This window comes from Bombus terrestris, chromosome 12 (genome assembly GCF_910591885.1).
Source record: "Bombus terrestris chromosome 12, iyBomTerr1.2, whole genome shotgun sequence".
Classification (NCBI taxonomy): Eukaryota; Metazoa; Arthropoda; class Insecta; order Hymenoptera; family Apidae; genus Bombus; species Bombus terrestris.
The window spans coordinates 9,676,621-9,694,274 of NC_063280.1; the positions used below are offsets into that span (position 1 = coordinate 9,676,621).

General features: G+C 38.3%; 1 protein-coding gene across 5 annotated transcripts in view; it reads right to left on the bottom strand.

Moving 5' to 3' along the window:
* Positions 1-17,654, bottom strand: part of LOC100643499 — a 118,053-nt gene that overhangs the window by 31,399 nt on the left and 69,000 nt on the right. For 4 of the 5 annotated variants that reach the window (XM_012314851.3, XM_012314852.3, XM_012314848.3 and 1 more), the window contains exons 9-16: positions 13,448-13,767; positions 12,275-12,833; positions 11,234-11,658; positions 10,692-10,821; positions 10,138-10,590; positions 9,449-9,619; positions 7,808-7,945; positions 6,184-6,289 (exon numbers count right to left, since the gene is read on the bottom strand). In XM_012314851.3, coding sequence (XP_012170241.1) covers positions 6,184-6,289; positions 7,808-7,945; positions 9,449-9,619; positions 10,138-10,590; positions 10,692-10,821; positions 11,234-11,658; positions 12,275-12,833; positions 13,448-13,767 — 2,302 coding nt within the window. The remainder of the gene's footprint in view (positions 1-6,183; positions 6,290-7,807; positions 7,946-9,448; positions 9,620-10,137; positions 10,591-10,691; positions 10,822-11,233; positions 11,659-12,274; positions 12,834-13,447; positions 13,768-17,654) is intronic. The other variant, XM_012314849.3, reaches the window with a different exon arrangement.

Sequence of the window (17,654 nt, forward strand, 5' to 3'; positions counted from 1 at the left end):
TTCTTTTTCCGAGAAATCGCTTTTTTACATGAAATACGACTATAAATTCTCGTGATTGATGATCGAACTAAAGGAAAAAAAAAGATATACCTATACATTATAAACACTTTAACGTATGTTTATCGTTGAATGTATTGTCCATCGTCGTTCGTAGATAAATAACAAACAAAACGATTCGCTACAATAGCCTACCATCAAATTGTATACCTCGCAAGTAAACCATAAGTGATTTTCTTTCAACTACGCAAAACTACGTACTGTAACTAACATAAAGCCCGTAACTACGCCACTGTAACTCGCTGTAAGCAATACCTGTGCTCATAATCGTTCGTTAAAACCATAAAACGATCGAGCTTGTCCATCGAAAATAGCGCAACATAGATCCTTAACTGTTACATCGGTTTCATGGTCAGCAAGAACGACCATCGCAGAACCTGGTGAATACTAAACGTTCAGACGATTTGTGAGATAGTTTCCAGCTAAACACGACCAAGAAAGATACGTATTATTACTACTTTCTCTGATCGTGTTTGCCAATTTATCACGTTAGTTACTGTCGGTATCGCGAGTACTTACTCACGTACGTCTTAATGATTAATTAGCGCCCTCTGCCACGAACGATTTCGAAACTCACATAATCCCGACCACACGTCTCAATCCATAGCTCGAGAATAATTTATTCGCAGACCGCTCCTGTAATCTACCGCGAACGCTTTCGTTTCAATCTATCACGCGCACGCTCCGTTTGTAATTTACATAATTCGATCCTTTTAATTGGCTGACAGTCGTCTTCCGTAGAAGGTCAAAGCATCGTCAATTCAGCGTAAAAGTTAGCTTTTCCCTTCGACGAACGTTCCAAGGTAATTTAGAAAATATAACGGGACAGTTCTACCGATCATCGTGTTCCTTTCCTTCGGTACAAAATACATCGATAACGCGATCAAGTCGAGCATCGCAACTACGTCGAGTAACATCCGCGGATACACCCACGTGTGCTCGTGCGAACAGCGTGTTATGAAAGCGACCACGTCGAAACAGGTCAACGTTAACGCGAGAATGAATGCAAGCTCGTTAATCAACTACCTTCTAAAGTTTCTATCGGAATGGGATCTTGGACAACGGAGAAACGGTTGCCGGACGATTGTGTTCCCGGGCTTTCTACTGTAATTCCTCGCCGAGCAACCGTTGCTTCGTGGCTACGTTCCAATAAAATTGAACGTCGCTCCATTAGCTTCCGCGGTTAGCAGCCGAAGATGAAAAAGAAAAAGAGAAACGGAAGAGAATGAAATTATAAAAAAAAGTGATCGATAAATTCAGCAACAATGGGGAATTCCAGGTGGAATATTTGCCGATCGCTTGGGTGTAATGAAAATACAAATCGATTACGTTAAGCTATTAATAAGGCTTGGCATCAGACGGTGACTTTGAATCAGAGACAGATCGCACGACGTACTTTGCTTCTCATAGATCCCGTTCGATTTTCAACGGATTGAAATTATTTTCTCACCTTTTTAAATTTAGTTCGACAATGAACTCGTAAGAAATTATCTTCGTTCTTTCGTGTTTATCTTATTTAAATTTCTGCGCGTCGAATTCTTGCGAGTTTTAGATCTGGCTACCGACGAAAATTCAAGGTTGAGATCTTGTTTTGCAGAGGTAGGATTATGTCAGAATCCCGCGGTAAAATTAACCGTGAATTCAACATCTTCTGGCACGTCTATACGCGTCACGAATTACGAGCTACGTAACGAGTAAAAAATAATCGATACTCTCGGGAGAGACGTACGTATGTATCAATACGCCACTCCCGACTTTGGCTTTCCATTTTAATTAATTCGTCGAGCTCTTGTTTAGCGAAAATTACTCGAACATTTGTTGCAAACCGACAAAATTCCCATAAAAAAAAATACAAACTGACCATTTTGACTACTCTGGCAATGTTAGCGTTAAAGAAACGTTCCATGCAATTTACATATATCGTCATCTTTGTAACAAAACTGGTAAACCACTCGCTTAAGAAAGATTCAAGTTCCTTGTAAATTTCTCTTTGTGCATAAATAAGAACACAAAATCGTGAAGACGAAAGGATCAGGCATTAATATCAAAAACCATGGATGAACATTGAACATAGATACAGATCGATAGATATTCAGAGAGCTCGCGTCATGCGATTCTCGTTTCACGTCATCTCAACCCGACATCCGTCCTGACCCGCTTTTACGCGTCAATAAAATCGTTGTTAGCGAGGCTGAAGCAGATCCAATGAAATTCGTCGTTGGATCACAAAATCGAATAACAGAGTTCAGTTGGTTCTGGCGAGACGACGAAAGGTATACGAGCAATCGATATGACAGGTAACGGAACGCTGATGAAGAAGAGTACCAGGTTATCTTCCAGGAATGATGTCAGAGATCGAACGTTTCTACACCGAAACGTGAAAGAGTAAGAATGTTTACACGAGAGGACGAAAGCAGACCGGCGTTGAAATATACGGTAAAAATTCGGATTAACGGTATACCGGGAAGATTTGAGAGAAGAAACGCGATCAGAGATCGAGTAATGTTTCGTAACGTTCACTGAATGGCATCTTAAAATTTTGATAATTAAATTAAGAAGACAGCGTAATACGGATTCCTGCGAGTTGACTTTTGTTATTTTACGAAATGAAATGATACAACGTTTAAAAAGGATTTACGGATGGAGGCTTCTAAATATACGAAAGATTACGTACAGGTATCATCCGGCTGATCCTCCGCGATAATCTGCTGGTGTGCGTAACAGGTATCCGGTGCGTCTTTCCCGACACTGGTCTCCTTTTTTACAAACACCATGATTTATTTTCCGAACGCGAGTCACGATTTATTTTTCTCAAGAATCCCAGTTTTCTAATTCACCGTGCCAATTATGCTCGAACTGCTAGAATAATCCAGCGTGTCCACGATTTCGCTTAAAATTCCAAGACTCCTCTCCTTTTTACAGAGAAACGATCACTGAAACCTCTAACTTTTTACTGTTATAGTAAACCGGTACTTCGACTCTCGCAAATTTGTTCCAGCGAATCCGAAAGTAGGAAAGTTATACGCTGAAAATACGCTTCTCTTATTCTCTATCCTAATCTTCGAGCTTCCAATCTCTGATTTTGGAGTTGCAATGAAAATAATCGAACGAGCGTACGTATGTATCGATTCTTCGCAATACTAGGAATTTCCAAAGTAGCACAGGAGATGTCGAAACAGTTCGAAAAGCGCGCTGCGTTGCGAAACGTCAAACGCGGCGCGTGGCGGATCAGCTGTTGAGTGGAAGAGAAGGCGAGCCACGAGAAGCGGAATAGACGCCGCGACTCGCGCCAGGAAAACCGAGCTACTGACCGGCTACACGCGGCCGACGATTCTTCGACAACACGAGCACGAGCACGAGCACGGCCGAGTACCGGTTCGTGAAGTTCCGTCGGCTATATAGTGCTTCTTATAAGGTGAGATCCGAAGGTGTACCGATGCACTCGCGTCTTGCAACACTCCTACGCGAGTGCACCCACACGCGGATTATCGCGACCAAACAATCGACCGCGACCGGTCTAATCGTATTTCCCTTCAGGGTCGGTTTGATTCGTCGGTCGCGATAATCGTTTGTTAGCTCGATAGAAGAAGACTCGGCAGAGTTCAACGTTTGTTTAATGGACGGTGAACGGGATGAAGTCGGAGCTCTTCGCACACGTTTCTGGGGTAATACGCTTGGAAAGATCGGTGTCGGTTGAATACATTTTGATTTCAGGTGAACCGGCTTTAGAACTGATCTTTAAGGTAAAATGGATGAAGTTGTTCCATTTGTCGAGCAAGTTGCGACAGATTTATCGCAACTGTGACGCTGATACGTATGTTGAATCATTTTCGAGTCAACAAGATGTTTCTATCGATAAAAGGTTTCTTGAAAAATTGCCAATTGTATCTCATTATATTTAATAAAGCTATTCTTTGGAAAATAATACACAAATGAAATTTTATCCATCTATAATAACAAAGAAGAAAGATAAAGAAGGTGTAGAAGATTGTGTGGAATTGGATGTTTATCGATCTGATTGTGATCTGTATTATAGATCAAGCATGTTATCACAAATTCAATATTACAAAGCTAGTGCAATCTCAGCGAGATGTTCGCTATTTTAAACGGAAATCGTGTTAAGGCTGTGTGCAACGTAATCGAAGTTACTACTTTGCCCCCCCTCCCTTCCCCCCGCTTGAAAGCTACTCGTTCTAGCAATTAAGAAAATTGGTTCCGCTGCTACACGGAATACGTTTTTAGAGGTTTCATGCTGCAAGCAGATACATAAGTGTTGTAAAGACTACTTATTCGTCGATTTAATAGTATTCGGTTGTTTGATAGTGTAGAGGCTTACTGTAATTAAGAGAAATGTATATATAATCGAGATGATTAAATTCCATAAGATTCCATAATTTTATTCGAAATCGTTCATAAATAATATGTATATATTAACGAAGAGGTACCATTTGGTAGATTCATGCTACATATATTTCATGATCTGTTAAATCTATTTAATATGCATAAAAAGCTCTATATCTTCGAGGCATTCTATCGTGTGAATTAAAGGAACATTATTCAAACTATACAAATACCACCAAACTAGAGATAAGAGCCGATAATCCAAGTAATATTCACTGTAGGTGATAAAAGAAACAAAAGGATAATTAGTAGTAGGAAGCCACAATAAAGCAGTGTTTATTACATAATGGTTACAATATGAACGGTATACAAAAGTGAACTAAAAATCAAAATACTCCAAAGGTTTGTTACACTCGCACTTGCGTTCGTTGCAACAAATAAAAAATTAATAAGGGAGGTATTAATTAAAAATTAAATTATATAAACAAGCGAGAAAAGTCCAATGTTCGTGTCGTAAAAAAAATAGATACGTACAATTTGCGTTTTCTCCAGCAATATCCCCCCTCCCTCCTGTTTTCTGTTACCGATTCATTTTTAAGTTAAGTAGTAATTGTGACGTAATCCTTTCTTAAAAAAATATTTCACATTATCGGAAGTTAACCAGTATCGGTATTAACTAATGTATTACTAGTAATATTATCTCGCATCTTTCTATTATTTCAAAGGTGAAATTTAAAAATACATTTTACATTACGTAAAATGATATTTAAATTATTGTTAATTACTGGGGGCATAATCCTCGGCCAAATTGGACATTAATGTGCAAATATAATTCGCTCTTTAGCATGCAGATAATCAACTTATAGTTCAGGAAAATTTACACATGCATTTGTATCTTAATGCCATATAAGGATCGTTGCATCATACATTGCTTTTGTGCACAAGTCATCGTTTAAATATAATTAATTAATGATGTTTAAAGATCTTAATTTTTTCTATATATATATATATATACTATACTATATATACTATACTATATATATATACTATATATGTACTATATATATATACTATATAAGTACTATATATATATACTATATATTTTCTATATATGTATATATATATATATATACAAATTTGAGCAAACATATCACAAGAATTCAAATATTAATTACATTATATTACGAACAGTTTGATTCAGTCGTTATTTTTTACAATTTTTATTCTAAAATTAAGTACAAGATTTATTGATCGATTATAGTTACGGTTAGTATCAGTAACATTACTTCAAATGCATACACTTCTTAGAAATACATTTTCGAAGTATATACATCGAAAGCAGAAATGCACATTTGTAACGTACTATAATACTTGCGTATCAGTCTTTGCAATTGCTTTACAATAATATTTACACAAGCTGCTTGATGAAACAACGCTTAAGTCGAGTCGATTTAAAATTCCAATCGTTAAATCCATTCGAATTTTTCCGTTAATTATCACTCTTATTTCGAAAATAAATTTTCTTCGATTATGTTTGAATACTATAAAGATTCGAAAGAACATTTTCAAACGTGTTCATCAAAAGATTCATCGCATGATATAAGTAAAAATATTTTATAACTTTTCTACTTCTGTATGTTCCCTCTGTGTTTTCGCGTTAGAGAATAAAATAATAAAATTACGAAAGAAGCAAAAATACAAGTCCGCTCAGAGCAGTAACTAATACAGCGGCCATGTACGACAGTGAAATAGAAAATGTTCGACGGTGAATTTGAATGTACTCACCACGAATTTGTTTCACGTATTTTTCGCTTCGGAACGATGTGCTGACGGACTCCAATAACGCGTGCAGACACCGCAGATTTTCGCTACACGCACATTCCACTTCGGACTACAACATAAAAATTTATGTCAGTCGGCGTATTCCATTGTCTTTAATTGGAAGTAAAAAGAATTGCTCTAGCAACATTCCGTGAAATCAAATTCAGCTTTCGTTAACATTTCTACGTATATTCGGATATTAGCAAAAAAGAAGTGAGAAAGAATCCAAGCAAAATGTTTTTACCGTGTTCGTGCTAAAAATATTGCTTATTGTTTAGAATAATTAAAAACCTGTACGTTAAAAATAATTCAACACAGTTTCATGCATAGGTAATTTATTAAAGGAATTAAGTATAGTATAAAACAACTCTTCTTTCTTTTAATTATTTTAAGCAATCTACATTGTTTACTTCCATCGCCATAGAAAATTTTATTCCAAATAAATCCACTTTCCCGAACTTGAAATTATTCGATACTATTATCCACTCGATATAGCAAATCATTTAGAAGTAGTAAAAATGCGACAATATACTTACGGCAAAATTAAAGTATAAAAAATCTCAAGTACACCTTGTAAATCACCAATCAAAAGCAATTATTCATTCGCAATAACTCTCAGGGAATGTACTCTTGCAAAAGACAACATGGAATCGCTCATGAAGCAATTCAGGGACATGTACAATAACTTGGATATTTGTCAACATGATTTGTGAGTACGGGCTATACAAGCAGGATAAGGATAGAATAGTAAACATGCAAGTGAATAGTATTAGTACAACCTCCTTTTCCTATTTCCCATCATTATTTGGATGATATTTATTATTGTCAGCTTTACTATCATTTATGAGTAAAAATTTCTTATTTACATACTGTATTATTTATTGTTAAAAGGTAATAATAGAATAGATCAGATGGACGATCAGAAACACATAAAAAGAAAATTTTTATATTACAATTTTATTTATATTTATACAATGATTGGCAATTTGCCCTTTTATGCCACTGTTTCAAAGCATGTATGTGTCAAGCAATCCTACAGATATCCTGTTAGATATACATACATTTTAACTTTCCTTTGAAAAAATACATATAAATTATCCATATATGATAAATAATAAGAAAGATCACGTCTATCAGGGGACCTTCGTCAAGTAATAAGTTTAAGCAGTAGCGTTTAGAAGTAAAACTAAAACTATAAAATAAATACTTAGAAAGCAAAAAATATCACAGTATTATCCAATTATACGACATTCCTCATACTCATTAACTAAATTAAATAATTGAAAGATTATCAAAAATACAAGAAAACGAAACGATATAATCTTTTGTCATGTAATGATGAATAAAACTAAAGGTGAGGAAAGCACACAAAGCACACAAGCAGAGAAATTAATTGTCCTTTTTCTTAATTGTGCCATACAGTCATTAAGAAGTACTTTATATGGGCGCATAGACGCATGACAAGAACACCGGCGGCAATAAACTTGCAATAAAGCCACGAAAAGAAATTTTGTACGCTTCTTTGCAAGTATTTCAGAAATTTAGGCCGAGATTGTACTATGAAGTACAAGCTGAATGAGCTACGTACGTTATCTTGCGGTATCGTGCCGTTGCACGACCTCGAGAATAAACTTTCAGCAAGTGATAACTGAGACTGCGACTTCTCGATTACGTTCCGTATATCCTCCACGTCGCTGTCGCTATCTTCCGTGGTATCGGTTATTTCCTGTAACAAATTTCAGATTTTTCTTAATTTTCTTGTATTACTCCTTTATGTGGTGTAATATTGATTTTACTTTAAGATCAATCCATGTTAATTTATTGACGAAAAGAAAGTTCATTGTTATTATTTTGTAAATAATGGCTGTTATATTAATGAGTTTGGAAATTTTAAGAGCGATGATAGCGTACTACCGGTTAATATGTATTGAAGTCAAGCATGGAAGCTAAACATTCTCTTTGTCTGCTATTGCCAGTGGCACATAAAACCCGTTTGAAGTCAAGGGCAAATTTTTGAAACATAGCTATCGTAGTTATCCGATTTATTGGTCGAGATAACGGACTGATTCTACTGTACACAGAAATGATTTTAACAACGCGATACGTATATCATATATGAAAATTAAATTCAATAGATATCTAATTTGATTTTATTTGCAACTGTTCGTAATTTTTTTTTTTATCAATTATACAACAGTAGATGTTAATTATTTATTTGTATTAAACTGTAATATATTTTGAGCAATTATTACTGCACATGAGAAATATTTTCAACGTATATAAAAATTCAATAAACGATATATATATACAAAATTTCATTCAGAGAAAGTGTAATTCATAGAAATTTCTACTCGATATTTATTATTAAAATTCTGATCAAGATACCGCCTGCGAGACATTTCTAGCAGTGACTGTATGTGTAATTACACCGTTTATCCTCGTTAAGATATCATCATCGTGGAGACGCGTTCGTCTCAAAGAAGACTTGATAAGACACGGAGAGATTCAACGGAGAAATGTGTTGTGCGAAAGAAAATTTCTTTTCCAGATAATGTTATACGTACATTGAATAGAAAGTACTATCCAATGATCATTATGTTTGAATTACCCTCGAGATGAAAAGAAAGATAACTCATGAATAATTTATGCGTCTAGATGGAGTATATGCAAAAATTGAGTAAAGTATGCTCGAACATATCTGGTGCAAAGTAACAATCCGGCGTAAGGTCAAGGCAAATATTAAAGTGATCTTGTGGTTGAACAGATAAAATTAAATTTTTATTTGCTGCAGAAGAATTACATTCATTCTACGGCAATATACAAATAGCGATTCTTTATTTTTCCATAAAACGAAACACTACAACACAGAGGAAGAGCTATGACTAAACTACGACACCGGTATACTTTCTGTCAAACAAAATTCCAGAAATGATTTCATTGAGAAATAAAACAATAAATCGTTGTGCATTAAGGCAATTAATTAATCACACTAGGGATATGTAAACTGCATGGACATTTGGCGTGGATAACGGAAATTATTGTTCTATTCTTAATGTAATGATACCAATGTCGATTTTCATTATACAAATATTGACTCATATGCGATTCCACATACTGGCCCATGTTATATACAAGATAATGGAAATCCATATGCAAAGATATAGCAGATGTATTGTCACAGAAAGAATATGGACACTTGATCAAGAAAGAGTAATAGAATGGAACGTACATGATCCATACGACTTCTAGGCAGTGGAGAACTAGCGGGCATTGCGCTCATACTGGAGGCACAGTCGGATTGACTATCAAGGAAGTTTCGGTAATCATCCCCAAAGTCCAATAATCTTCGTGCCGTTTCTACGTCTGGCGCTTCACTGTATGTCTCGCTCATATATTTCTCCTATTGAAAAGAGATCAGTTTAAAAATAAATATTTGCTTATTTACTCTATTTATATGAATATCGACATAATGCTTCTAATTAAATAAATCATTTCAAAAGAATTCAACGTTAGCAACTTGTCAGGAACTTATATGTTTGATACGAGTGTTCATTTCCACCTAATTATTAGTCTCAATTACATAAGGCAATTTCTCTAGTCTACTCTTTAATAGTATCATTATGGTAACAATAATATTAAGCGAAATTTCCAAGAGATAGAAGTTAGATTTCCTAAAACGGTCTTATCTATGAACGTACTCCATATCCTCACAATCGATTTCAAAGAATTGCGTAAAATTTTGATTTATTCACTTCTAGTCCTAATTATTGTCTGTTACATAACAACCTAACTTTGTTAAAAGCGATACCAGGAAAAAGAAACACCAAAAAATTAATAACAAAACGAAAACAAAAAATGAAACAAGAAGGGAGAAGAACAGGAATTTTGTTTCTTACGATTCCAGTTGAAGCCAGTTACCTGATAATTATCCCAAGCTTGATCGGAGATCGAGTTGTTTCCGAGGCTATTCATTTCGATGTCGCTATCGACGTTCAGTTGCTGATTGCACAGCTCCTTATTGCTTGGAACGGTATCGTAGTAGGCGAAGCAGCCTCGCGTATAGTTACGTTGTTCCTCACCCTCGGTCTCGGATGTGGAAGCCACCGAAGTACAGCAAGGTAACCTGAACGGCGGTGTCGGGTCGCTGACGATCGTCCTCTCCGCCGAGAGTTGCTGATGAGCGGTGCACCCCGAGAAAGAGCCGGATTTTACCAGGGTAGTCAAACGACCGTGACAGTCTCTCGAAATGGTGCGCATCGCGCGATTTCCGCTCATTTTACGCGGTGAACGTTGCTGATTCGACGAGCTGCCATCGCTTCCCGCCGAATGATTCGCGGTCACACCTTCCGAACTGGAGTCACTTTTACGACCCTATGTAAACGGAAAAGCGAGAAAGAATGGAAACACGAGAAAATAATTTTAATAGTTTTGGCGCGCTCTTTTCTAGCTACGAGCAAGCAGCATCGTCTTACCAGGTTCTTCTTGCGCAACCTGCTCTTTTTCCTGCGCAACGAACTGTTTCGAACTACACGGCCGTCGTGGCAAATGATCGACTCCTCCAATAACGTGGACGTTGAGTTGTTGAACGATTTCCGTGATCCTCTGTAATTCAAATGAGGTGAAATTAAAATGTCTGCCAGTTCGATGAGGCAATAGGGTATCGAGGCAACGCGACGTCGCGGTTGTCGACACGCGATGGATTTGAATAATGCGCTCCCATGCGCATCGATTACACTATAAATCGATGTGTATACCTCGATGGTTCTAATTACACGCGCTGTCTCGAAAGCGAAAGATACTGTAACTTATTCACCGAAGTAAGTTGGAAACTTGAAAATTTGGAACGTTGAAATTAAAAAAAGATCTAAAAGTGAAAGTTTCAGTTCAAAAATTTAGATTTCTAATCTTCCTACGATCTATTCGTTCTAACTATAACCAATTCGCAATATTATTTCTACGATACAAATTCGCTTCCAAAACGAGCAAACAAAGATATGTAGAATTATCTACTTACGTTGCATCGAGGGACACGGATTTAGTGGGCGGAGTAGCGATTAACTGGTGGAGCGCAGTTTCGCTTATGGAGAACTGCGAAATCGGGTCATTGGTTTGGTTCAAATTCGAGTTGTTCCCGATCTGTGAGATACAAGATACGCTCCACGGTCTGGGCCCGTTGTGCTTCTGCTTGGAGCGCATCACGACTTTTGGCGTACTCGTGTCCAGCATCGGATGCGCCTCGTTGATCGGCGTTTTCTCAGCGTCGTCGAATATCTCTTGCGACACGAATTGAGACGTGCAACCCAGTGCACCTTCGAATCTACGATACGTCGCAACGCTACTCTGCAGATCCTCCGATGAAACCGACTGCCTCTCCCCATCGGATTCTTCCGTCGTATACTCGCCACTGGCATCGCAGCTATCCAACGGCTGTAATTCGCGCTGATTACAATTGTTACGAAACGTTATAATTCCCCCTTAGACCTCGTTACAACTGGCGCGCATGATCAGACTGACGATTCGGTTCCTTGACCGTTTTATATTCATTTTATAATTCTTGTTTTCTTTTGCTCTTTAAGTACTTGACTTTCCTTTTCGAAATATTATTCTACCTTTTTATTTAATTATCGCGTTTTCAATGCTTGTTTAAGAACGAACGATGGTGGAGTAAGATATTTCGAAAGCGAATATTATACTTGCGCGTTTTCTTTCAAATCGTTAACGTAACTTGATCGAATCCAAACAAGCATTTAAACATCGATTAAGTAACTCATCGACGACAAAGGATCGAGATATCACGTGTCCATTCTTTCACATTGTTACGAAATATTCAATTTGCAAAGCGGAGGAAGTTTGGACATCGTGCATGAATCGACAATTGCCAACGAAAAGCCAATTACGTTAAATTCAATTACATTAAATTCCAAAGAACGACCTTGATGCCTTCCGATTAGTATGAATAATCTTTTTCCCATTAAATAAATGAACAAAAGAAAAAATCGTACGAGGCAAACGTCGAGCTATTCACCCTATGACAATAGCAATAATTACAACCTACCTGTGACGTGGATCGTCCGTCGTGGCTTCGTACAGAGTTCAGTTTCAACCATTCCTTGATCCTCGCGTATTTGGCGCGATGATTATTCGTTATACCCTCCTTATCATCGAGAATGAGCTGAGGGAAAGTCTTCGTTGCACCGTTGCGCCTTTCCTCTCCGACTAATTTCTCTACTTCCTTAATGAGCCTTTGGATGCTCGTCTTGTCGTTTCTCGTTTCGTCGTCACTGTCTTTCTCGCAGCGAGAAGACGCGTCGGTTTCGTTTGAAGTCTCGTTGACACCCTCCATGTTGGAAGTCTCTTTTACGGGCTTCATTTCGCTCGTTTTCGCGTTTCCCTCGCTAGCTCGTGGTTGACTCTGCCCCTCGCCGAAGTCCAGACGCACCAGAACGTTGGTCTTGCGTTGCTCCGACGTAACGTTATTCAGCCGCGATGACGTGTACGTCCACTCTTCCTCCGACGAGTCCTCCGCTACGATCGCCGCCTCCTCGTTCTGCTCAGAGTCGGTGTCCAAGTGGCGGAAGTAGAAGGTCGCGCAATTCTTCGATTTCCTGTCGGATCTAATGCGAAACGACACGGATCAGTGGTGTGAAATTCTGATTATCTCTCGTGGACTCTCATCGTCTAAAAAGCTTAATAAAAGCCTCAACTTTTTACGTTTTCTTTATTTCGGTTGCTTCCGAGTACTCCGAACTTTCAATACTTTGATTATTCCGAATATTTTCAGTATTTTGAAATTTTTATGATTTTACTCGAACATCGTGATTAATTAGAGGTAGTAAGTGGTATCTAGGTAAATTTTGATAACGTAGATCTAAAAGTACAGTATTTCGTAAGTACCGAGTGTTTCATAGAGATAAATTGGATTAACCCTCTGCACCCCTTTACTTTTCTTGCAACGAAACTTTTCATTATCGTCGGAGTTTCTTACGGAACTTTGGGCACGTTTACTTTAGCATCATCTCTGTAAAACACCTTCTTCAAAAAGTTTTCTCCAATTATTATACCGATTGCAAAACATTAACAAGTGTGAACGACAAAGATAAATAAAAATACTAACGTGTTGATCAAACGGAACATTAACGCGAACTCTCTGAATATAGCACTAACATATTCGTGCACGTCAATTAGGCGTACACGCCCACGCGATAAAATCCTGATAAGGTGATCTTACGTGTTAAAGGAGGCGACCTCCTCAGTCGTTCTGCGACGTTTCACTGGCTCGTTAGCGGCTAAATTGCCGTTCGATTGTTCAGAGTTCCCTGGCTGGCCGTCGATCTGGTCGCAGCTCTCCTCGATGGCCGTCGAATTTGCCATCGGTACGGTGTCAGGTGTCGGTGGCATGTCGTACTCTTCGTCTTCACTTACCGCACCTTCCTCGATGTCAGCTTCTTCGCCCTGATCGCCTAACGTGCTCGCGATTCGATTAACTTCTTGGAGATTTTCCACTCCGTCGGACTTTGTGTCCATCACATAAACCGGACATAATTCATCCTGAAATCAGACGTTACGAAGTGTTTCTTCTTTTTCCTGTTTTTCACTATTTCAGTTGAGAAATTCCGTCGTCATTTTAAGATTGAAAACTTTTCATCGCACTATGATAATCGGTAAGATTACACTAATCCGGACCATGCTGCGTTGTCGTAAAGACACTTTTTTTTTTAGTAAAATAGGTTGATTGTGTTTGAAATGTTCGATATCGAAGGAAACATAATCAGACAGTGAGAACTGTACGTTCGCATCACACCGCTGCGACTGACCGAGCGCGAGGCGCGTGCAGATTATCACGATAATTTTCTACGATAAGGAGTTAATTATCGATCAAGTCGCTAACTGGCGCAACAACGCAAATAACTGTCCGATCTCATCAAAATATCACGGCAGTAAACGAATGGAATGTTTCTACCTATGCTTGAGAGAAGGGCGACTTTCGAGAGTAATCGTACGTATAGATATATATCAAACGATTAATTTTTTGTTTCTTTCTCGGACGTAAAGAAAATAATAAATATCACGCAGCCTGTATAATTAAACCTACATTTTTTCATTTGTATATCAATCTAATAAATTTTATAATTATCCAGCACAAGTCTACCTTTCTATCGTAATAAATATACCGTAATAAATTACAGGAAATCGATCAAAGTTTCAAAATATTTGGAATAGAAAATAAACCTTTCGACGCCTCGATCACGTTTCCTACAACAAGTTTTCGAAAAACGTCTTCCGCGTATCAGCATATCGAAACATAATAAAACGCATACGTGTCGAATACGCGTGTGTACGGCCCGCTGTATAATGGCGGCACATCGGCGTGTATACGTGCTCGTTTCGCGGCAGATTTCTTTCCACTTAGCACACTCAGTGACGGTATGCGAACGCCATTCCGGTCGTTATTATTTGTTGCTCGACAAAACGGATTCTCTCTCGTGCTCCATAAAATCGAGCGTGATGCAACCGTGAAAATTTCACGCTTCGAAGTGTTTCTCGCGTTACCTCGACCGATCGTATGCGCGCTTTCGTTCGTCGGTTGATTCCATTCGTACTTGACGAAATGGCAAAAACGTTTCGATCGATCAAAGAAAAACGAGAAACACACCGACGCCATTAAGATTTCAGGTTACAGGTATTTTCACTACGGTGAGATTCTCGCTGTGACTATGAAAATAAAACAGGTAATTCGCTTCGTTAACTGATTTGCCTCTTGATACTTGTCTTTTTCTCTCTGCGAGTTGTTTCAGAAGCAAACATATGGGGAAGTACAAGTCGTTTTTGATACATGTCCGGTAACAGGGAAATGGTGGACTAGTTGGAACGAGCAAAAAGTATTTTCAAGATCAACTCCATTGGTTCGAGCGAAGAAAATAAAGACAGGCACGGTAACGTGACAAAATAATGGAATGTAATAACGTTCGATGTAACGACGAGGTAAGAAACTGGTTTCTTCTGTGTAGGAAACGCAGATGTTCGAAACGAACGAAAGAAAATAAATATATATGCACATTCGTTTCTGATTAGTCGAGAAGAGGGTTGATGCAATGGAAGCACGTTCCTCGGCGTCACGTACGCGTAATTACTCGTCAATTTCAATTTTATTTTATTTTGCCTCGTGAATATTTCAAAAGGTAAAAGGCCCCGCGTGCACTTTCTCTCGTCGAGTTCTCATTCCGCTCGCAGAATAACGCGTTTGGAACAAGAAACACTTTTCGAGCTTCCTCGAGAGAGAAAAAAATGAAGAGGAGAAAAAAAGAAATATAAGAGAAAAAAAAGAAATACCGTTCTCTCTTCTTACCGTCCACAAACTTCTTACTGAACTGTTTCTTCGAGTTATTCGGGGGACTTTAACGATGCCTGTGCCAGTTTCATGTCACGAGACTCTGTCGATCAATGGAGGAAGGTCTAGTTAAAGAAGCGATGCGAGGCGATAAATCCTCGTGAGTTTGACGCGCTTTGATTTGATTCAGGTGTTAATTAATGTACACGAAAACGAAAAGTCCGGCGTCGTAAATCAATTTCACCGCGCAACAAAGACATGGAACGCCGCCGAACGCGTTCCACTCTGCGAGCTATAGTGTTGCCAGGCGTACAAAAAGAACTTGTTTCAACTGCTATCAAAAAATGGAACGATATAATTAGCAGCAGCAGCAGCAAAAAAAAAAAAAAAAAAAAAAAGAAGAGAATGTTGAACTTATATACACGAAACTTTACTATTTCGTTTAATTTAGTTATATCGCTTTAACGAAGAGATATAGTCTCAGTTAAAAAGCTACAAAGTTATCTACCTCTAGGGAACGATTAATTCACTCGAAACATCCAGATAAATCTTACAAATTGATTTCATCGACTAACAAAGAGACGCAACGAAAGGAACGCGGTGGAACCGCGCTTGAACCCGTGCCACGCACTATAATCACGTTGTGTCGTAGCTCGCGAACGATAGATCATTCACACTGGTAACGCACGTGTGACGAGTAACGTTACACTGTGTACGCTTGACGCACTCGTGATGCCATCCACACACCAGAAAAACATCATCCATTTGTTTTTACACCAACTTTCCCCGATAAACCTGAAAGATACGAGTACAAAAATCGAAATTACCAGAACGTTCAAAATAGAGTGTTCGAAATAGACAAGGGGTAGATTGAGATAGAAGTTGCACACAGAATGCAAGTTGATGTATACGAGGGACATCGACCACTTTTGTTCTGGGAACGAGACAATAGCTGCTAATAAGGATCAGGCTCATCTCCATATTCAGGTATCCGCCGTCTCGTAGATCTAAGCTATTTGATGGTCTTAGAGAGATGTTTCATAGTTCCAGACAACGAATTATAAGGCAGAGAGTGTTAGAAAATGACTGGGAAGGAGGATAATGATTCGTAGAAAAGGAAAGTCGAGTGCTACGTTGTAGAGTGGAAATGAAGTTAATACGTTTCCGAGTATGAGACAATTGGAGTTATTTTTCGAGATCTGCCGATTTTAATTCCGAAACCACTGAGGTGACGTTCGAATAATAATTAACGCGAAAGCTGGAGTTTTCTCTTTTGAGGATTATTCAAGTTTCTTGTATAGAAAAGATCGTTTGATTGGAAATAAATAAAGAATAACGATTCTATTAATTCGGATATACTTCAGTGCTATCTTATGATATTTTTCAGAATATCATATTCGGAGCACTATAGAGAAACACGTGTGCATTCGAATCGTTTAAAATCGTTGAATATAGTTGAAGCACGGAAATGAGTTGAGAGTTCCAAGTAAGAAACGGCATGGAACGTGCTCCGGATTTTATTCGATTCGATCATACGCGGACGTAACGCATGCACCAAGTATGCAAGATAGTTTTTTGTACTCGAAACGGAACAATAGCCGTTAGCTAATAAGGATCAAGTTCACTTCCACAGTCAGGTATCCATCCTCGAATAACCACGCGGTAACGTCTTCCAAGCCGATCCGATATCGAAGCGCAGGAAACCTAGCTCGACAAATATTTCCAATTTTTTAAATTCTCGAGCATCTACAAAATACTCGAACTGCTTCGTTTTTAAATCTTAGCCGCTAAGCTTCACAACGATATACCCTAGTACGATAAATTACACTGGGAACCGTTCGTTAATGCTTGAAATATTCTTCTCGATTCGTCACACGAATCAATTCGAGTTTCACTGAAACACCACAAAGACACCACTAAGTATATCGCCCACGGATCAAAGACTTTCTCGAGCGTAAATCAAAGGCTAATCAACTCGCGACGAACGAGCCGGATCCACCGCTAATCCACGAGTTCATCTTCGTTAACGAATCCACGAACACATAGGCACACGTGCGATACACCATGGATCGTCAACCGAACAGTCACTTCGCTCTAATCAAGCAAA